At 45.5% G+C, this 23,402-nt stretch overlaps 1 protein-coding gene across 3 annotated transcripts in view; it reads left to right on the forward strand.

Annotated features, from left to right (window-relative positions):
- Positions 1-23,402, forward strand: part of LOC117977778 (nuclear pore complex-interacting protein family member B8-like) — a 79,318-nt gene that overhangs the window by 27,846 nt on the left and 28,070 nt on the right. The window contains exons 1-2 of one of the 3 annotated variants that reach the window (XM_063597178.1): positions 1-21,916; positions 22,068-22,225. The exon at positions 1-21,916 is cut by the window's left edge and continues 27,846 nt beyond it. In XM_063597178.1, coding sequence (XP_063453248.1) covers positions 22,106-22,225 — 120 coding nt within the window. In that variant the 5' untranslated portion in view covers positions 1-21,916; positions 22,068-22,105. Of the gene's footprint in view, positions 22,226-23,402 lie in introns of all 3 variants that reach the window. The other 2 variants (XM_063597179.1, XM_063597177.1) reach the window with 2 other exon arrangements.

The following is a 23,402-nucleotide window of genomic DNA, read 5'->3' on the forward strand; positions in this document are numbered from 1 at the left end:
TCTTGGGCTAATCTTATCTGGTGAGGCCTGACCTGGTTCTTGTCATCATTCTCCCCGGTGCGCTGGAGTGCCTGTGTGCCCGCTGAAGGCACTGAGGTGTGCATCTGCCTGTGTCTTCTTTTCCTCTGCCAAGTTGTTCCAGTTTGTGTGGGTGGGTCTCTGCCTCATTTTCCCTGTCTAGCACCCCAGACCCTTGCTGGTGCTGGAACACTGCCCTGAAAACCCAGCTTGTGTGCTGGAGACACTGCCCACCTGGTGGACTGCTTTGCCTGCTGGGCAGGAGGAATACACCCCCCTTCCCTCCCTCCTGGTTTCTGGACCCGTGGTGCCGCCACCCACACAGTGTCCTGGAGCTGTGTCCTTGATGCCTTAACCTAATCACTGTACCAAACCGCTTCTAACATTTACAGGCCTGAATTTGCTGGAGTCTTGGGGGTTTTTTTAAATAGACTTAGATGGAAACATCTTCTCTCCAGTGTCCACAGGGCCGGTTTCCGTAGCCACCGATGTACTCCGAGCCAGTCTTCTTTCCCTCCTGAGAATCAAGTTGTTGCAGTGGCATTATTCGGTTTTGTGGCTGAGCCCACACTGCATTTAACTTCTCCGAGACACTCCCAGGCCAGTTCCTTGAGAAGGAAAGTGACTTCGTATTTGAAAACAATACCAAACTCTATCTTGCCAGTATGGGAGGGTGATGCGAACTTTATCTTTGAACATTCAGACAGACCTTTAAAAAAATTAACTTAAAAATAATATTAACCTATTACTCCAGAAATGATACATTCAAAGGAAAATAAATCATCTGATTCCAGAGAAATGGGTTACTAGTATCAGCCAATGGGGCCTTCAGGTTTGCTGTACTTTTTAGATGGGGTGTGCATATTTATGTCAGCTGGAAATGTTTGGGGATAACTGTACCTTTTTTCAATGTTAAGTCAGGATCTTCTGGCCATTTTGCCCTTCTCTGAGCACATGGTGAGCCAGACTATTCATGGGAAACAATACTTTGGATAAGGTTTGCCAATTAAATCTCTCTCCACATTTCAATTACTTTCTCTAAGCAAGGTAGACATATGAAATAACTTTTCATTAAATATTGCATCTTAGAATCCTCAATAGGAAGGCAATGAAAAGCTAACCCAGCCCAATTGGATGCTGAGCTCTTCCTTGCAATAGTCCTGTCTGTGACTGTCTAGCCTCTATCTGAACACCTATGACAACAGAGAACTCTTCCCCCAGGAAGATAATTCCATATGTGTGCTTCTGTCAGGTTGGCTGCATATTGAACCAAAATGTATCTTTTCGTGTTCCTGCTCTCCTACTCTTCAGTTCTAATTCTTTCCTTTAGGGCCGCATGGAAGTAAATCCTCATTTTAATCTGGGTTCTCCAGAAATCAAAGCCTGATGCAGAAGGAAGGAGGGGGTGGGGATAAAGAAGAGAGATAGGGAGAGAGCTCATATCAGGGAGCTTGGGACTGTGGCTCTGAGAAGCCACACCAACCTAGTTCCGGGGATGCCTCCTCTGCCATGGAAAAAGGGGGATTCCTGGACTGGCTCTCCTCTCCAGTTGGGGTGCTAACTCCCCTACCCTTGGACTCATGCACCCCAGGGGTGAGATCACCTGTGGTGTCAACCAGTGACCTCTCCAGCACTGGGGGCAAGAGGCATGTGGCCTCTTTCACACTGTGCCTGCATCAAGCCCATCAGAGCATGCGTTGAGCCTATTTTTTATAGTTCAAACCAGGGCACTTTGAGAGTGAACCGGGGTGGGGGGCAGTCGCAATAATTATGCCAGGGCAACAAGGGTGACTGGGAGTGCTTCCTGGGCAGACTGGGACTTGCAATCATCCTCCTGAGCCCATGAAGAGCTGGACTAAGGATTCATGAGGCCTTGAGGCTCTGAAGAGGTGCATGAGAAGGTGTGATGCAACTCTTGCTCACACAATAGCTGGAGCTGAGGGTTCATTAACTCATTCGGCAAATGTTTACTGGCTTGAGAGTGTTAGGACCTGCTCTAGGGTGGAGGGAAGCAATGGTGAGCCCAGCCATGTACAGGCCCAGCCATGTACAAATCACGGAGCTGGTCATTTAGAAAGGCAGATGTCACTTTAAACAAGTAATTACTTAATTACAATTGGGTAGTTGCAATCACACAGTTGGAGAAATGTTATGAATACATAAGAGGATACAAACTTTTCTAAAGATGTTGGCCATCAGAAAAATGTCCCTAAGAGAGAAACATTCAAGTTAAGACTCTAAGGTACGAAAAGAATTGGTCTGGTTGGATTGGATAGAGGAGGAGGGAAGGAGAGATGGAGAAGGGAATTAGGAGGGCAGGAAAGCAAAGGGTTAGAGATACAGCAAACCCATGAAAGAAACCTCTCAGGTCAGAGAAAGCTTGGCACCCAAGAATAAAAAATACAGCCCTGTGTCTGGGGCATGTGTCCCAGAGGAGGACTGGCTGGAGGTGAGACTGCATGGGGCCTGACACCACGCTGAAGATCACAGTTTCAGTGACTTAAAAGTTTGTGGAAGTAATGTTCTCCCAACTAGCTGCTGTTTGGAGCACGGATGGGGGAAAGAAAGCCTGTAGGATGCTCTTGGGAGTGTCAGGCCATGGAAATGATAGTTGCTTTGGTTAGGTTACAGGGAGTAGAGACGGAGAAAAGTGGATGAGGTTGAAATATATTTAGGACACAGAATGGGTAGGACTCAATGCCATGTTGGATGCAAGGGGGGAGGGACAAAGGGATCAAGGATGAGTTTGGCCTCAGCACAAATGACTTTCCCATGGAAGAACCATTTTGTGAAGTGGGATGAGCTTGTGTTGGGGGGAGGCTGACTCTGCACTGGTTTTGGGACCTTCTGAGGTTAAGGCAATGTGAGACCTTCACACGGGGATGTGCAGTTGGGAGTTGATCTGGAGGGCTAGAATTCAGAGCAGAATTGGGTCGAGAGACGGAAATTTGGCATTGTGAACATATTTGAAGCCATGGGAGTGGGTGAGACCTTTGAAGAGAGATCACAGAGTGAGAACTGAAGTGAGTTGAAAGCAGGATTTTGATAAATTCCAATGTTTAAACTAGGCTGGGAGAAGGAGCAGGAGCTCTGAAAGGAAACTCAGAAAATGTGGCCAGAGGGTCAGAGGGTAAACAGAGAGTGGTTCCTCAGGAAGCCGGGGAGTGGGTGTTTCAAGAAGGAACAGATGGTTAGCTGTGTGCAAGGCTTCCAAGAGCCATGAAGAAACTGAGCAAGATGGCAGGCTTATCATCACGCAAGCCTCTGCTGGCCTAAAGGAGAGTGTTTTAGTGGCTGGATGTCCGACTGGGGGGTGCTGAGGAGTGGAGCGGAGGAAGAGTGGAGGGACGGATGGCCAGATGAATCAAAACAAACCTCCGATGGGAAGAGAGAGCAAGGAGCTGGAGGGGCCCAAATCCTGGCGGGGGCTCCCAGGGGCAAAGGAGAGCAGGCACGGATGCCAATGGAGAGGCATTTTGTGAGAAAAGGCTGAGGTTTTATGAGAAAGAGGGAAAAAGGGAGTGGAGTGCCTGAGGAGGCTGGGTGGGCCAGGGCTACTCAGAAGCATCTAGAGAAGTGCTGCCTTTTGATAGGAAGAAAGGGCTCTCGTTTCAGTTTAAAAAAAAAAAAAAAAGATGCAGTGAGTGGCATTAGCTGCACACAGGCTCTGGTGAAATGGTGTCAGGATGCGTCAGAATTCCTCACCGGCGTCCTCAGATTTTCTCTGAAGTATTTGAGATAAGATCATCTTCCATAGGGTGGCAGCAACAGTGGGAGGTTTGAGGGAAATGGAAACTGCAAGAAATTGTTACTGTGTGGAGGTGCTGGGGAAGCAGGCATTTGGAGACCTTTATTAGGTTTCATGATATGAAGATGACACAGGAGAGCTCATCAGCTCCAAAGTATTTACAATCGAATTTCCTAAAGAAGTGGACTGGCTGCACAGATTGTGGTCGCTGTGCTTCATGCTTGTTCTGGTATTTAGAGCACAGTGTCTCTGTCTTACCCCCCAAAGCAGCTCTGGACTCAATGTCTAATGAGCATCTGAGATGGCACCCCACCTTTTTAGTTTTGCTGTTTAAAAATAGTTTCACAAATGACTTTCCTCTGCTAGGGAGCAAATGTCAAAACACTTTCTGAGAACTCCCATGACCTGACTGTTGAAGTGACAAAGCCTATATCCTTTAGAACAAAGTAAATTCTGGTGCTTCTTTTTTGGTGTCTGTTTTGTATTGTATCTATTTTTTAGAGATGGGGTCTTTCCCTGTTGCCCAGGCTAGAGTGCAGGGGGGGCATGATCATAGCTCATTTTAGCCTCCAACTCCTGCGCTCAAGTGATCCTCCCACCTCAGCCTCCCGAGTAGTTGGGCCTACAGATGGTGTCCCCACACCAAGCTCTGTCTGTTGATTGGGATGCAGCTAGGGTGGGGTGAGTGGTAGAGGTCGATTCATTGGCACAGGAAGGCCCCCACACACATGAGACCAGAGGAACTGGCTCCATCCTTGTGTCTGACTTGCCTTTGTTGTAGAAGCAATGGTCCAGCTCCCAGGTCTAGAGGCTTGAGTTTGTTAAAATGTGCTGGACATCCAGACAAATCAGACACTTTTTATGGAAAGCTATATAAAGGACACCATCCTTCCTAACAATACCACAGAGATTCAAGGGATTCAAAAATCGAGAATGAAATCCGTTCCAAAACACGATACTGATGGCCTAATTTTGGCTTATGTCCTGCTGAGTTGCCCCCAGTAGTGGACCTGAGCCCCTTGGGGGAGGGACAAAGTAAAAGGTGGGTTGGTTGGGGAGAAGTGTTGATCTGGAAGTTGTAGTTGAACTTCAGTAAACTCTTTTATGAGGGGTATAAGCTTTGCACCCTGATTACGTACTAGAAAGATAATTGCTATTCAACTTAAAAATGGCTACATGTGCTATCTTGGTTTCCAGTGCTCCACAATCTGGTTGGAGTCCCATCTATTCTTTCATGCTTAGTTGGAATCTTCTTCCCTAGCTATATTGATTAAATAGGGATGAATCACGCCCTTAACCATGCTCACAGCACTCCTGAGATAGTATCTTCTTTACCCTTTGTTATCAGTTCCTCAAAGACAGGAGGATGTCTCTTATGTGTTTATATTCCCAGGGTTTCATACTTAGTACTTTTTTGATGTGCTTACCTCCTTGAAGTTTTAGGGAACTTGCTCAATAATAAAGACTAGACAGTGAATTTGCTGTCGAGATGTTCAAAGCTGAGGCTTTTTTTTTTTCTTTTGCTGTGATTCCAGAAAATCCTGTCTTCCATCTGTGTTTGGGAGGCAACTGAGCGGTCTCGCCTGGCAGTTTCCTGTTGGGCTTGTTTCTTCAGCGGACCCAGGTCTGGTGTTCCTTCTCTGTCCCTCACCACGACCTCTCTACTATTGAACTTATAAAAGGGGAGCTAAGGAGTGTAAACCATTTAGAAAACATATGTTTGATATTTATAGCTACAGAAGATATTTAAAGTGTGATTGATCACACGTGAATTTCGTTCCAAACAACAAACCGAGCTGGGAAAACACTCAGTGGTGTAGACCGCCCCCTGCTGGCCTCGTTCCGAACCCCAGAGCGCGCCGGTGCCTTCCCGTCGCGTTGCCGCAGGGAGGGGAGGAGTACCGTGCCCACACCTAGGAATGTATCTTCGTGGAAACCCCATGGCACAGGGTGTTGTGTCCTTTGGAGCCCCTCCTCGCAGCTGTGAGCTATTTACTAATAGCTGACTATCACGTGGGGAGGTTGTGTTGCTTTAAAAATGGAATGATATTTCTGCTTTACAGTTTTCCCAAATTTGGGCATCTAGTGAAGCTGTCCTTCGGGAATTCACGCTCCAGCTGGAAGCCAAACTGGGAGGGCTGTGTTTTCTGAGGGAGTTGGAGGTCTCCCCGTGCTGGCGAAAGGTCTGGGAGTGGAGCTCAGGAGGTCTGCCTTTGACTCCGGCCTCCTTCTCCAAACTGGGGGTTTCCTTGTTAATGGAGTGGTTTGACTAGGTGATTTCTAAGGACCCTTCAGCTGTGTCATGGTGGGCAGCACCGTCCTGCCTTCCTGGAGCTTACATTCCAGCTAGCGTGTTTACTGGAGCTCCTGTGCTCGGTGTGGGGAGAACTGACAAATGTAGTAGGTGGTTGAAGTCATCCACACATGGTTTGCCACTTCTGTGACCGGACCCCGAAGTCGGGATTTGCTGGGAAGCACACAGGTGCACCCATCTCCTTCCAGGTCACTGCTCCAGTCAATTCGTGCTGGCTGAGGCCGTCTGGGCATCCAGCACTCCTTGGTAATTCTTGTATGTCTTCATTCCGCTTTTCCTGCATTAAGCATGGAAGCTATTTCCAAACTTCTTGGTACCCGGGTCCTTTGATCCTCCTGCCCCTGCTGCTTACTCTCTTAGCAGAAAACCCTACCTCCCTCCTGCAGAAAAGACCCTGTCTGAATTGCTAGCCTTCCCCTCACTACTGGCTGGCTCTCATCAGTGTTGAATTTACCTTTGCCCCAACCAAAAAGCCAAAATACTGGATGCTGCATTTGCCACCTGCATTCCGTATCTCATATCTTTCCTTCCCTTCACAGTCAAATTTCTTGAAAGCAGTGTCTACATCCACTGTCTTCCTTTCTTGCCTCGACTTGTTCCCGAAGCCACTGCAGGCTGGCTGACTTCCTCATCTCCACTCCACCGAAACGGCATCATTTCAAGGTCCCCCAGTACCTGCATGTTGCTGAAGCCAATGGGCACCTAACACTTTTTGTTTGGGGCACTAGACCATTCCCCATGCTCTCGATCAATGCTCCTGGTTTCCCCCTTCATTTCAGCTGCTTATTTCCTGTGGTAAGGGTCCTGCTTGCTTTTTGTCTTCCTTTGCGTTCTTTCCCAGATGTTTCTCGGTTTTGCTCCCCATCCTTCCACCATGGGAGCAGAAGGGGCAGGGGCAGGGATGCAGAAGCACAGCAGGGAGGTGCATTAGACGGGTTGGCTAGAAGGCCTGTGGAAGAGGGCATTTGGCCTTGCTCATTTCAGAATTCCTGCGAAGAGAGCACAGGGGCAAGGGCCTTCCCTAGATTACAAATGGAAATGAAGCACAAGCTTGAGTGCCAGAGCAGCATCAGCTGCTGTGTGGCGTGGGAAGGGACCCCGACGTCCTAGGGATGCAGGGCAGATCTGAGCTACTTGCTGGGGAGCTTGCCCTAGAAGTCTGCCAAGGTGGGGTTGGAGGGGCCCTGCAGATGAGAGCGGCCAGCTGAGCTGCCTGGACTGGGGGCAGGTGGGATTGCAATGTAACAAGTGGATGCCAAGAGGCCCCACCGCACAGCAGGAGCTGAGGTGGGGTTCGCCAGCAGTGGGAGACAGCCAGGCTCTTTGGGAGGGATGCCTGTACTAAAGGGAAAGTCACATTTCTCAGCTGGATTCCATTTCACTCTCACTAAGTGGAACCAGCCAATGTGCACCCAGGACAGGATCCAAGGTGGGGACCCATGGAAGGAGCACAGGCCTCCAGCGCTGCGAAGGCATGGGCACCCCTCCAGGCCCACATCCTCTTGGAGAAGAGCAAGAGAGTGGAAGAAGCAGGAAACGTTATTTACCCACCTCAGAAGTCACCCAAGAGCTCGTGAAATTGGGCAGGGACTGTGGTAACATAAAGTTTCAAGTTCAAAGTTTATGTGTCCTTCCTTACTCCCGGTGGAGTGGGCTCATGAGAATATCCAAGTGTTTATAAAGGATAAAGAACCCACATTTTCTTTGCACATCTGGCTGGAAAGTGAGAAATGTATAAATTTTTGAAGAAACTGAAGGGACTGTCATACATCTGTAATAATGATACACGTAAAGTCTGTGGAATAACATGAAAAATCTGTAAGATGTACCATTAAGCGAGCAAAGAATAAAACTTGTGTGTTTGATTTTAACCATGTAAAATCAAATACTTTTGAGTAAAACCTGGAAAAAACATGAGGAAAATAAAACCAACTATCACTGTGGTAGGAGTGTAGGTGGATTTTTTAAAAATCCTCTCGTCTTATTTATTAAGAATAAAATAAGGTTGTTAATTCATTTTTTTGATTGTGGTATACTTTAAATTTCTTTCCTGGTGGTGCAGTGTACCCCACTTTTTTTTTCTTTCACTGGAACTAATGTTTCTGTTTGGAAAAGCACACATAGGCCAGGTGCACTTTGGGAGGCTGAGGCGGGTGGATCAGCTGAGGTCAGGAGTTCAAGGGGCCCTCCAGCCTGGCCAACATGGCGAAACCCCATCTGTAGTAAAAATACAAAAAGTTAGCTGGACGTGGTGGTGTGCACCTGTAATTCCAGCTACTTGGGAGACTGAGGCAGGAGAATCACTCGAACCTGGGGGGCGGTGGTTGCAGTCAGCCGACATTGCATCACTGCATACCAGCCTGGGTGACAGAGCAAGACTCTGTCAAAAAAAAAAAAAAAAAGAAAGAAAAAAAAAAGAAAACCACACACAATAAAATTTTAATAACTATTCATTTCTTAAAAATCATGAAAATGCCATGTCATTTCCTTTTACTGAAAAAATTACATAAAATTTAAGTATAAAATATGTCATAGAATAGTAAATAAAATATGATCCCATTTATGTAAAACAATGGGTTGTTTTAAATCCCATGTGCTACCTCTGCTTTCATTCCTCAATATTCTCCAATTTCCCTTTGCTTCCCTATACTTTGTTCTTTTATAAAATTTTTTATTAGGAAACATTATCTATTCCTGCATAAAAAAATTACCTAACACTCAGTGGCCTTAAACAGCAATATCTGTTACCTTGCACTGATTCAGTGGACCAGGAATTTGGGAGTGGCTTAACTAGAAACTTCTTATGAAGCTGTAGTCAGGACCCCACCAGCACTGCAGTGGCTGAGAGCTTTGTACAGGGGGTGGACACTCCAGCTTTTGCATACTACCAAATCCACAGCTTCTCCCACATGTTAAGTTTTTGTTACTGAGGTACCTTTCTTCTGCATTCCAAAATCTACTAGTTGTCTATCACTGCATTAACAAATCACCCCACGAGTTGGATGCTTAAAGCAATGATTTCAGGATGTCCCACTCACATGACTGGCAGGCTGGAATGGGGCTGGCGTTGGCAGGTGCCCTTAGCTCCTTGCTGCGTGGGCCTCTCCACAGGGCTGCTGACGTGTCCTCATGGCATGGTCATTGGTTACCCCACTAATGAGTGATCCCAGAGAACTTAAGTGTAGGCCAAAATATCTTTTGTTACCTAGCCTGCGAAGTCATACTCCATGATTTCTGCAATATCCTATTGGTTACACCCTTAAGCCATGCTCATTTTGGAAGAGAATACATGAGGGTATGAATACCAGGAGGTCGGGGGCATTGGGGTTCTCTTGGAAACTAGCTACCATAGTCTGCCCTCTCACCCCCAGTGACTCATGTCCTTCCTGCATGCAAACTACAGTCATCTCAATGCCCCCCAAAGTCTCATCCTGTAAAAGCATCACCTTGAAAAATCCAGGATCTCAAGATCTGAATCAGGCCCAAGTGTGGTTGAGGCTACTCCGATCCAGTTTCTCTTGATCTGAGGATCTATGAATGGAAGAGACAAATTATTTGCCTGTCACACATCCAACATATGATGATGTGACAGGCACAAGATAGCTGCTAAGACGTTCCTGTCTAAAAAGAGGGGAAATGGGAGTCGTACAGGAGTCACTGGTCCATACCAATTCTGAAATCCATCTGGGCACAGTTTGAAAGTTATGTGAATAGGACTCAGTCCTACTCCTGTCTGGGAATGAGTCTCCCTGCTTCTTAGCTCTGCCCTGCCGGCCTTATTTCCATGTTTCCGTCATTCCTCCTTTGTAGACTACGTTTGAAACTGAGTAGTCTTTCAGTCTTCCTGTCTGCAAATGTTTGAGGGTTCAAAGCCACTTTTCATTTGTACCTCTGTCCCTTTCAGTCCAAGCTGGTGTTTCTGCCAAAGCAATTCTTTTCCAGTAGCTGGGAGCCTCCTTGATGGGCTCATTCCATTTGACAGAAGTCACGCCCGTAAATCTTTTTAAAATAAATCTTTCTCTTTACCTTTAGGCTGCTACTGAGACTGCTAAATGGCAACACCTTTAACATATGCAGAAGTCCTGCTGTTTGACTGAACAGTTCTTTGGGATTTTGCAGTCACACACTGGATGTCATCTTTCGATCTTCTTTTCTTGAGAGGGCCCTGGATATGTATGATCTTTGATAAGAAGCCAGTTCTTACCTTTAGCATCTTTGCCATCTGGAGATGGAGAGGCTGGGAATGTCCAACAGTTCCTGCTAGTATATATAGCAGGAAAAAAAAATCAGGGGCACCTTTAAAACTCAGTTCACAGGATACATTTTCTGTTTTCCACATTCTGTAGACGACAGTGTTGCTATACGTTTTGCCACTGCATAACCACCAGTTTCCAATGAGTCGCCTCAGTTTCCTTTAAGCCCTCACAGACAACCTTCTCAAATGTCACCATGCTTTTGCTAACAGTCCCTTGAAAGTCCTTTAGGCTTTCATTAACATTCCTTAAAGTCCTGCCAGCTTCCTCCCGCTGCCAAATCCACAGCATCTCCCACATTTTAGGTTTTTCTTACAGTAACATCCCACTTCCACCTTCCAAAATATATTAGTTATTTACTGCTGCATAACAAGTTACCCTAAAACCTAGATGCTTAAAACACTAAAAAACATTTATTATGTCACCCATGTTCTGTGGGTCAGGAATTAAGGCATGACTATTTAGTTGGGTGGTCCTGCCTTAGGGTCTCTTATTAAATGGCAGTTAAAATGTCAGCTGGAACTACAGTCATTTGAAGACTTACCTGGAATCAGCAAACCCAATTTCAGGATGCCTCACTCGCATGGCTGGCTGTTGTTGCTGGCTGCTGGAAGCAAGCCTTGTTTCCTTGACACACGGATCTCTCCACAGGGCTGCTTGAGTTTCCTCACAGCATGGCAGCTGGTTTCTTCCAGAATGAGTGAGAACTTGCTTTTTATGCCCTTGATGTGGACATCACACACTCATTTATTTCTGCAGTGACAGCCTATCCCACTTACTGTGGGGGGAGGAGAGTACACAGGACATGAATGTCAGAAAACAAGACCACTGAAGTGATCTTGGAGCCTGGTTGCCACATGAAATATATAAACAAGTGAATTTATGGTCATACATAAATGGTTTCACACAAAACAAAAGTAAAAGACTCCTAAAAACCAGAAGAGCACACACAGATACACACATGCCATGCACATGTGAGCACATAGAGTAAAAGAATAATAAAATAAAAAATACCAAGTATGAGAAATAGAAGATAACCAACAGCTTTAATTTTTAAGTCTTTGTTTCCTACATCTCATTACTTTCCTGATATGGGAAGAAATGGAATTTTGTGGTCCTATTTTCTCAGCCTTCTTTATAGTTTTTTTTTGAGGGACAATATTCAAAATATTTAACAACCAGTACGCCATGGGCACTGGACAATCAGATGGAATGAGGCCATAAACAACCAGCACAGCTACTCTGTGTGCGTTGGTGACCATCATGCTTGGTTTTACCACCTGTGTTTGTATCTCTAAATGATATACTCAGTTTGGAGTGTTTTTACATTTTGCTTTTTTCATTTAATATTATATTTTTGAGACTTATTTATGCTGAGGGATGTAGCTACAGTTCATTTTCACTGCTGTATAGTATTCCACCGTGGGACCACAACTTATTTTCTTTATACTTTCTCCTATGGCCATTTCATAGCCAAAAAAAAAACAAAAAACAAAACAAAACAAAAACCCCACAAAAAACAAAAACACCCCAAACTGGAAAGCCTTTTTTCCTGGAACTGTTAAAATAATGTTGCTGAGAAATCATCTGTGCATTTATTCTGGTATACTTGTATCAGAATTGCTCTAGATACATACCTAGTGAAGATATTCCTATCTTACATAGAAGCGATCCTTCAGGACTGTGTGTAGGATGTTCTTTCTCTTTGGTTTTTGTCACCTCTGAAGATGGATGGAAAATGTGTAGGCATTGGAACAGGGACCCCATTTTTTTCTGAAGGAACAAACATGTTGTTTGAATGTGATCTCACGTGATTGAGAAAATAATTTATGATGTCCACACACCTAGTTACAATGACTTGTACCAGGAGGGGAGCCCAAATATTTTTTTTTTTTGCTCATTTTCTCCAGTTTGAATGGGGAGTAATTATGAAAAATAAACAGTACCTGCTTAAAGTATATAATTTGATGAGTTTTAATGTTTATTGTATACCCATGATACCATCACCACAATCGAAATGATGAACATTATCATCACCGAAGATTCTCCATGTGTCTGCAATCCATCTCAGGCAGTGGCAAACCTGTTTTCTTTCACAATAGATTACTTTGTATCATCCAGAACCTTATATAAATGGAATCATGGAGCAGGACTCTATTTTTGTCTGGCCTCTTCCGTTCAGCATCATTTCGAGATTCATCATTATTGCATGAATCAATAGCCCGCTCCCTTTTTTTTTTTTTTTTTTTTTTTGCCTTCAAGCGTCTGTTTAACAAAGCACATCTTGCACCGCCCTTAATCCATTTAACCCTGAGTGGACACAGCACATGTTTCAGAGAGCATGGGGTTGGGGGTAAGGTTATAGATCAACAGCATCCCAAGGCAGAAGAATTTTTCTTAGTACAGAACAAAATGGAGTCCCCTATGTCTACTTCTTTCTACACAGACACAGTAACAATCTGTTCTCTCTTTCTTTTCTCCACATTTCCTCCTTTTCTTTTCTACAAAACCGCCATCGTCATCATGGCCCGTTCTTGATGTTTGCTGTCTCTTCAGAGCTGTTGGGTACACCTCCCAGACGGGGTGGCCGGGCAGAGGCGCTCCTCACCTCCCAGATGGGGTGGCCGGGCAGAGGCACTCCTCACCTCCCAGACGGGGTGGCCGGGCAGAGGCGCTCCTTACCTCCCAGATGGGGCAGCCAGGCCGAGGCGCTCCTCGCTTCCCACACGAGGTGGTGGCCGGGCAGAGGCGCTCCTCGCTTCCCAGATGGGGTGGCGGCCGGGCAGAGGCGCTCCTCACCTCCCAGACAGGGTGGCAGCTGGGCAGAGGGACTCCTCACATCCCAGATGGGGTGGCCGGGCAGAGGCGCTCCTCACATCCCAGACGATGGGCAGTCAGGCAGAGAAGCTCCTCACTTCCTAGATGGGGTGGCGGCCGGGCAGAGGCACTCCTCACCTACCAGATGATGGGTGGCTGGGCAGAGGCGCTCCTCACCTCCCAGACGGGGTGGCGGCTGGGCAGAGGCGCTCCTCACCTCCCAGACAATGGGCGGTCGGGCAGAGACGCTCCACACATCCCAGACGGGGTGGCTGGGCAGAGGCACTCCTCACCTCCCAGATGATGGGTGGCCGGGCAGAGGCGCTCCTCACCTCCCAGACGATGGGCGGCCGGGCAGAGGCGCTCCTCACATCCCAGATGGGGCAGCCGGGCAGAGGCGCTCCTCACCTCCCAGATGGGGCGGCTAGGCAGAGGCACTCCTCACCTCCCAGACGGGGTGGCGGCCGGGCAGAGGCGCTCCTCACCTCCCAGACGGGGTGGCGGCCGGGCAGAGGCGCTCCTCACCTCCCAGACGGGGTGGCAGCCGGGCAGAGGCGCTCCTCACCTCCCAGATGGGGTGGCGGCCGGGAAGAGGCGCTCCTCACCTCCCAGATGGGGCGGCCGGGCAGAGGCGCTCCTCACATCCCAGATGGGGTGGCCGGGCAGAGGCGCTCCTCACATCCCAGATGATGGGCAGTCAGGCAGAGAAGCTCCTCACTTCCTAGATGGGGTGGTGGCCGGGCAGAGGCACTCCTCACCTACCAGATTATGGGTGGCTGGGCAGAGGCACTCCTCACCTCCCAGACGGGGTGGCGGCTGGGCAGAGGCGCTCCTCACCTCCCAGACAATGGGCGGTCGGGCAGAGACGCTCCACACATCCCAGACGGGGTGGCTGGGCAGAGGCACTCCTCACCTCCCAGATGATGGGTGGCCGGGCAGAGGCGCTCCTCACCTCCCAGACGATGGGCGGCCGGGCAGAGGCGCTCCTCACATCCCAGATGGGGCAGCCGGGCAGAGGCGCTCCTCACCTCCCAGATGGGGCGGCCGGGCAGAGGCGTTGGCTGGTCTTTTCATTTTCTTTCTTTTTTTTTTTTTTTTAAAGCCAGCTTCCACTTTTTGCTTTAATCTTTTCAAAGCAATAGCTATTACATAAATCAGTGAATACAATATTTCAGCAATATTTGAAATGGTGTTCACACCCAGAAATTCCACTTCTAGACATAAATCCAAGAGAATTGAAAACATAGGTGCACACAGGCACTTGTACATGAATATTCATGGAAGCATTATCCACAACAGCCAAAAAGTGGAAACAGTCTAAATGTCTATCAAGATGAATGAATAAATAAAATGTAGTGTATGCATGCAGTGGAATATTATTTGGCCATGAAAAGAAATGAAGCACTGATGCAGGCTGCAACATGGATGAACTTGAAAACTTTATGCTACATGAAAGAAGCCAGTCATGAAAGGTCACATGCTGTTATTCCTATTATAGGAAATATCCAGATAGGCATGTCCATAGAGACAGAGAGGAGAGACAATGTATTTTGAAGATGAAAAGATCCTAATTGTAATGAAGTCTATAATTCTGTTTCTGTAGTAGTTCCAACTTTTGATACTCTGTTTAGGAAACCCATGCTATTTACAGGTTACTAAGAATTTATTTTCTTCCAGAAGTTCTACAGTTTTTAGTTTTACCTTTAGAGCCTTTATCCATTCTAAGTTAATTTTTGTGTATGGTGTGAAGTGTAAGGGTTGAGAATTATTCATTTATTTATTTTTGCATATGGCTTTTCTATCAATCCAGCATTGGTTGGAAAGATTATTCTTTTCCACATTACTTTGCCTCCAATTTTCTATTTCCAGAGTCTTTTTTACATTTCATTGATCTATAGATTTACCTTCATGCCAATATGGCATTGTGTTTTCATTGAAAAGACCCATAGGGGTGTGAGGCATCATTGAGCTTCTTAGATCTCTGGGTTAATAGTTTTCATGAAATTTAGAAAATTTTTGGCCATTACTTGCTAACGTATTTTTTACGTCCCGTCAGAGAGCTCCACTTTTTTTTGTGAATTAAATGGTATGTTTACTAGATGGCTTGATGTTGACCTACAGTTAACTGGTACTTTGTTCTTTTTTTTTTTTTTTTTAAGATGCAGTCTCGCTCTGGCGCCCAGGCTGGAGTGCAGTGGCGCAATCTCTGCTCACTGCAAGCTCCGCCTCCCGGGTTCACACCATTCTCCTGCCTCAGCCTCCGGAGTAGCTGGGACTACAGGCGCCTGCCACCACACCCGGCTAATTTTTTGTATTTTTAGTAGAGACAGGGTTTCACCATGTCAGCAAGGATGGGGGTCTCAATCTCCTGATCTCGTGATCTGCCCGCCTCGGCCTCCCAAAGTGCTGGGATTACAGGTGTGAGCCACCACGCCCGGCCCTAGATTCATATGTTATTGTTAGAGATAATACAGATCATTTGTATGCTTTGCCCAGTTTTCATCAATGGTAACATTTTGCTAAGTTGTACTATAGGGACATCCCTCAGTATCCAAGCAGGATGAGTTCCAGGACCCCCGCAGATACCAAAATCCATGGATGCTCAAGTCCCTGATATAAAATGGCATAGTATTTGCATATAACCTACCCACATCCTCCTGTATACTTTAAATCATCTCTAGATTACTTTTAATACCTAATGTAATGTAAAGGCTATGTATGGCAGCTGTTATGCTGTATTGGTTTTTGATTATATTATTTTTTATTGCTTTATTCTTCAAATATTTTCCATCTGTAGTTGTTTGAATCAGTAGATGCAGAACCTCAGGCTACAGGGGGTTGACTGTAATATCACAACCAGGATACTGACATTGATACAATGTACCAATGTTATCCAGAGATTCCTGGTGTTACTTGCACTCTGTGTGTAGGTGTCTCTATCTGTGTCTATTACATTGCATACAATTTGATCACCTGTGCAGGTTCATGTATTCACCACCATAGTTGTAATACTGAACAGTTCTAACACTACAAGTCCCCTTTGTACTGTCCTCTTATAATTGCAGCCACCTCTCTCTTGCCCCTCTACCACCTCTTTCATCTCTAAGTCCTGACAACCACTGATCTGTTCTCCATTCCTGAAATTTTGCCATTTCAAAATGTTTTGTCAATAGAATTATACCGTAATGTTTTGGGACTGTTTCTCCCCGCAAACATAATTCCCTGGAGATTCATCCAAGTTGTTATTTGCTATCCAGTGTATTTTAATCTTAGACATTGTCTTTTTCATCTCTAGAAATTTGAGTTGAGTCATTTTTATATCTCTTATACTTCTAATTTTGTGGATGCTTTACTATTTTGAACATATGGTGCATATTTATACTAACTGTTTTAATCTCCTTTTCTAGTCACTAATACATCATTTCTATGTCTGCTTCTGTTGATTGATTTTTATTTTCGTGCCGGGTTATTTTTTTCCTCTGAATGGTTAAGTCCTTAAGTTTTTTTTTGTTGTTGTTGTTTTTTTTTTTTTTTTTTTTTTGGTCTTCAGTCTTTGCCTTTATTTATCCCTGTCCCTCCCAACCCCCGGGCTCCCAAGTTCTATCTCACTCCTCCACCTTCCCTGTCCTCTCACAGCTGAGGTTCCAGGCTGTAATGATGGCAATGCTGCCCAGCACAACCCCGGCCCCCATGATGTCAGAAGGTGCCACAGTCTCATGGAGCATATAATACTGCAGTATAAGGGCCACCACCACCTCGGAATGCAGGACAGCGCACACCAGGGCAGGATGGGCCTTGGTGACCGCATAGCCCACACATGTGAAAGAGACCAAGTTGAGGATCCCCACTGCCCCCACACAACTCCAATTCAGGAGGTCACTGGGCAACACGGGGGTCTACAGCACAAAGAGGCCTGGCACAGAGCCCAGCAGCCCCACCAAGCCAGATAGGAAGGCCACTGTTGGGAGGCAGGAGGGAAAGTGCAGAGAACGATAGACCAGAAGCCCCAGGGACAGCGCCAGTCCTCCCAGGAAAGCCTGCACATAGCCCAGGGCGGTGTAGACACCCGTGGTCCCCTCCTGTAGTGTCCAGAGTCCTTGCAAGCCTGGGGAGCCTGCCATAGCACAGCACCTTCCCTCGCCAGCCCCTCCCTGCCCACAGGGTCTTTCCTCATGCGTGGCCACATGGCCCCTCAGGTCTGATGGTGCTGTCTGAGGGTGCTATGTGTGGAATGAGGTCATTGTGCCCGCAGGTTGTTTGTGATTAGCTGTCTGCCACTTCCGTGACACGTGGGCTGTCAGTGACTCTGTTTTCAAATCGCAGCAAGAGCTCGTAGTCTTTTCCCTCTAGGTCTTCCTGCAGTGTGGACTGTTGGGCAGCATCCTAGGACTAATAATCATTGTGGGACCTGGACTCTGTTAGCTGTCTCTAACAATTGTTCATACAATAATTGTTCATTATTGTTCTCAACTTGGGGCTCTCCCCAGCCTCAGTCACATTTGGTTAGCAGACTCTGGCTTAAAAGTTTTGGTGACTTTGACTTTGACTTTGACTTTTGGGAGGCCAAGGTGGGTGGTGCCCAGGCTGGTCTCAGACTCCTTGCCTTAAGCAGTCCTCCCACCTCAGCCTCCTAAAGTGCTGGGAAGCATTACAAGCGTGAAGCATTGCATCCAAGTGAAACTTCTTGAGATAGTTACATAATGTCTAAATCTGCTGGTGTAGAAGTTAATAAAGTGTAGAACTGAATAAATATTAAATATTAGATCAAGTTTCTCATGTTTACCTTAACGTATAAAGATTTATCTTAAAGCACTGATTTTCACAAAATAACATCAGTGTGAAATTGGAAAAGAAGCCAAATATTTTATTTCATGTATCTGGGAAATGAGGTGCTTTAGTCAACTGAATCTGCCCAAAACTAAAAAGCATTAATTAAAAAGTACTTAACTCAGAAATTATAAAAATAGGAGACATCAATAAAATACATTCTACACAGAATACACCAACCATACACTACTCTTTTTGATAATAAAAAATGTATTTACTGAGCCAGTTGTGGTGGCTCACGCCTATAATCCCAGCACCTTGGAAGGCCAATGAGAGTGGATCAGTTGAGGCCAGGAGTTTGAGACCAGCCTGGCCAACATGGCGAAATGCCGTCTCTACTAAGAATACAAAAATGAGCCGGGCACAGTGGCACGCACCTGTAATCCCAGGTACTCTGAAGGATGAGGCAGGATAATTGTTTGAACTCAGGAGGTGGAGGTTGCAGTGAGCCGAAATCATGCCACTGCACTCCAGCCTGGGTGACAGAGTGAGTCTCTGTCTCAAAAAAAAAAAAAAAAGGAAAAGGAAAAGAAAAAAAGTCAGTTGCAGTGGCTCACGCCTGTAATCCCAGCACTTTGGGAGGCCGAGGCAGGTGGATTACAAGGTCAGGAGATCGAGACCATCCTGGCCAACATGGTGAAACCTCCTCTCTACTAAAAATGCAAAAATTAGGCTGGGCACAGTGGCTCACACCTGTAATCCCAGCACTTTGGGAGGCCGAGGCACGGAGATCACGAGATCAGGAGATTGAGACCATCCTGGCTAACACAGTGAAACCCTGTCTCTACTAAAAATACAAAAAATTAGCTGGACGTGGTGGCAGGCACCTGTAGTCCCAGCTACTTGGGAGGCTGAGGCAGGAGAATGGCGTGAACCCGGGAGGCGGAGTTTGCAGTGAGCCGAGATCCCACCACTGCACTCCAGCTTAGGCGACAGAGCCAGACTGTGTCTCAAAAACAGGAAAGAAAACAAAAGAAAATTTGGACTATTGCCAATTACAAATATGTTTAGAGAAGAATTCAAAACAGTAACTGTGGATGATGGAAACAAAAGTTATGATAAAAGTCTGATGAAACTTCCCAGTTCACAAGGACATTTAATTACTTATTTGCAGCATTTTAAGACAGTAATCAGAATCATGACTGACAGCATCATATCAGGGCCACCAGACTTTTATAAATTTCATACAATCTTCAGAAATAATAACTTTTTTTTTTTCAGATAGATTCTACCTCTGTCACCCAGGCGGGAGTGCAGTGGCATGATCTCGGCTCACTGCAACCTCTGCCTCCTGGGTTCAAGCAATTCTCCTGTCTCAGCCTCCCGAGTAGCTGAGACTACAGGCATGTGCTACCAGGCATGGCTAATTTTTGTATTTTTAGTGGAGACAGGGTTTCACTCTATTAGGCTGGTCTGGAACTCCTGACCTCAGGTGATCCACCTGCCTTTGTCTCCCAAAGTGCTGGGATTACAGGCATGAGTGACGGTGCCCAGCCATTCATGACATGTTTATACAAATATAACTTTAGCAAATATTTAGCATAACTATCAAAATTACAAATCATATTAAATTTGTATAAATGTATGCAATTTTTGGAACACGTATATCAACAACATACCCATAAATATAACTGAGATGAGATCTAATGTCACCTCACTTGACAGTGCCCTCCCATGCAGTATCGCCACATTTGACAATGCCTGCCCATTTAATCTACCAAATAAATCGAATCACTTAATACCTCTACAAGATGAGAGATACATTCTTTAGACTCCCCAAGGGATGCAGCTGAAAAAATCCCAAAGTTAGTTTTAAGCCAAAAAGACTTGATTTAGGATTTTGACACTGGAGAAACCCATCAAAGACGTCAAGTTTGAAAACACTTGATCAAAACAGAATCACAGGTCACTATTAAAAGAGTATTAATTTAACCAGAGACTTCCAAAGCAATACAGAAACTTACATGGATATAAAAACCTCAACCCTTTTGAAGGTCAGATTTGCTAAGTGATCAAAAGGGGTACTTGAATTGAATCGACACAGGAAGAGTGTGTACAGGGTTATGAGTGTAGGCAGATGGTTACTTTGGTCATATCTCCATTTGCCACCTGATTACACATGAGAATGGCATCTTTACTCACCAGAAAGCCAGTATTATAGGAGGTGTAGGAGGCATTCTTGGACTTGAGACAAGAACATTGTTGTGTAGAAATTTCATTGACTGTGTTAAAATTATTCTCCATGGGCTGGAGAACACATAACATGGCCTTTAGAATGAGACGGGCATTGATTGGATGCAAGGTCTCCACACTTACTAGCTGTGTGACATTGGACAGAGTGCTTCATCATTCCGAGACTCAGTTTTTGAAGGAAAAACAACTAACTATCTTGCAAGCTTGCTAGCAGGTTTAAGTGTAATAATGTGTGGGAATGACTGCACCATGACTAACACGTAGTGACAGCTTAATTAATGTTAACCCTTATCATTATCATATAAGAATGTGAGTTACATAAGAGAGGAATCCTGTCAGTTCGTTCTCTGCTGTGTCCCCAAGACCATGAATCATGGCTGGCATGTAGTAGGCATTTAATAATATATGTTCAACAAGTATTTGGCAGTCTTGGAGGGCAGAAAAGGAGGTGGGGAAGATTTTTAAATAACATTGTTTAAAAAGTCACATTGTCCTACAATACCGATTTTTCTTGCATATTTAGGAAATTGAGGGTTTTTTCCTAAAACATGCGGACATATGGGAAATAGGATGCAACATTTGCACTAATGTTTCAGACACAGTTAGAGGTTTCCAAGAGATTTTGCGCTGGGGAGGCTGCTTGCTACAAGCTCCCAAAGCTCTGGGAGGCCATAGTATTCATTCCTCCCTCAGCAGAAGCGGTGAGGCAAGAAGCTCTGGGGAGCACCCAGCCTTGGACTTTTAGCATAGTGTGTCAGGTCTTCATAGTTTGGGCCCAGGGCACAGAGAAGTCACAGCTCTCTGGCATCCTGTGACCTTTACCCTCTTTGCCAAGGGAAAATGTGGCCCACCAAAGCAAGAAACTTGAGGGCATGGGTCACCCCAGCCCTGGCATCTGCCCAGAGCCCGAGAAGGAAGGAACAATGATCCTCCAGCTACCTCACGGGGCTGGCACAGGTGACCACTGCCCTGGCGTCACCCAGCTGTGTCCGGCAGCCTGAACCCCATCTGTGGGGATGTGAGGAGGAAAATACAAAAGTCCTTAGGTGAACACTGAGAAGGCAAATGCAGCAGAAACCTCCAGGCCAGAACTACCCAGTCTTGGACCTATGGTGGAGATAGAGCATAGCTGGCGATCATGTGTACTTACACTCTAAGGTCACCTGGTTGCACTATGGCCTCATCTGTGGCTCTGAAAATGAAGATTTGGAAGGAGATCATCACAGCTAATGTTTAACAAGCCCCTCCTGTGTGCCAAATCATTCACCCCTCACCACAACTGAATGAGCTAAGGATTCTCATTATATATAGTTTATGGAGAGGGAAGTGCAGACATAAAGAGGTGAATTATCTTACCCAGATCACACAGCTGATAAGTGGTGGAGGCAGAATAGAATCTAAACAGTGTGGCTCCGGAGCCCACATGCATTGATTCGACAAGTGTTTATTGAGCACCTGCCACGGACAAGGCCTTGTGTGATTAAATAGTGTTATAATTAGTAATACAAAAATGAGAAATCACTAATGCTTTTTAGACTTAACATTTTCTTTTTTTGTAGGTTTCAGGCACAGAACTGTATATCCAATAATAGTGAAATGGATCCCATTAATTATGACAGAAATGATGATACATTTAAATGACTTGGATGTTTTATAGGTATGATCTCGTGAAACCTTGAGAGAAACTGAATGACGAATGAAACTATTGTTCCTGTTTCACACAGAAGAAAACTGAGGTTAAAAGGGGTAAAGTAATTTTGCATGGCATGAAGTAGAAACTCAAAGTACAGGAATTTGAACTTGGTTCTGTCCTTTTCTGAAGCCCTTGACCACTATAGACTCAAACATCACCTTGTTTTTCCACTCATTCAACACTTTTTTTAAAATTATCTAATAGGTTGGCACTCATCACGAGCTTCTGTTCTCATTCTGCAAATGGTGAAGCTCTCTATTGTCCTGACCCCACAGTTCCTGTCCCATGACCAGGGCCAGCTCACCAAGGAGCTGCAGCAGCACGTAAAGTCAGTGACATGCCCATGCGAGTACCTGAGGAAGGTGAGTGAGTGCAGACAGATGGGGCCTGGTGCCCTTGAGCAGTTCCCGGGTCTCAGCTGCCACACATCTCATAGCGGGTGATGCTGGGGGAAGCTTACGCAGTCACAGTACTGGCTTCTTCCTCTTTTTCTTTCCATACAAGTGGCTTAGGGATGGGGTAGAGTAGTTGACTTATTTGGACGAAAACCACTATCTTCTGTCAGAAACTCAAAAGGAATCATTGCTGGCATGGTAACCTAAAGAAAAACAACCAGACAAGTGCCCAACGACACTTAAAAAGGTTATTTATTATCTTGCCAAGTTTAGGCTGGGCATGGTGACTCATGCCTGTAATCCCAGCATTTTGGGAGGCTGAGGCTGGTGGATCACCTGAGGCCAGGACTTTGAGACCAGCCTGACCAATATGGCAAAACCTCGTCCCTACTAAAAATACAAAAATTAGCCGGGCATGGTGGTGTGAGCCTGTAGTCCCAGCTACTCAGGAGGCTGAGACAGGAGAATTGCTTAGATTCAGGCGGTGGAGGTTTTAGTGGGCCGAGATCACGCCATTGCACTCCAGACTGTGCGACAGAGCGAGACTCTGTCAAAAAAAAAAAAATTATCCTGCAAAATTTGAAAAGGAAATTCAAATCAACAGCTTCTAAACTACTTTTTAACATGACTCATAATAAGAAATACATTCTATAGTACATATATATGTTCTATAATTTTGAATAAAAGAATTAACCACATCACGTTTATTTTACAACATGTAATACATATTTTTTATTCTCCTTCATTTGTTTTGAATGCTCTGTACAGTCTACAAAAAGTCCAATAGTAATAATTAAATTAGTCATTAAGTTGAACATTATCTTGTCTTTTAAAATGATAATCTCAAAAATGATCTTTTATTTTTGAGATTTATATAGATACACACACACACACACACACACACACACACACACATATATATATAGAGAGAGAGAGAGACAGAGTTTCACTCTGTCACCCAGGCTGGAGTGCAATGGCACAATCTTGGCTCACTGCAACCTCCGTCTCCCGGGTTCAAGCAATTCCTCTGCCTCAGCCTCTGAGTAGCTGGGACTACAGGTGTGCGCCATCATGCCCAGCTAATTTTTGTATTCTTAGTAGAGATGGGGTTTCACCATATTGGCCAGGCTCGTGTCAACTCCTG

The sequence above is a fragment of the Pan paniscus genome, chromosome 17, assembly GCF_029289425.2.
Source record: "Pan paniscus chromosome 17, NHGRI_mPanPan1-v2.0_pri, whole genome shotgun sequence".
NCBI classification, from domain to species: Eukaryota; Metazoa; Chordata; class Mammalia; order Primates; family Hominidae; genus Pan; species Pan paniscus.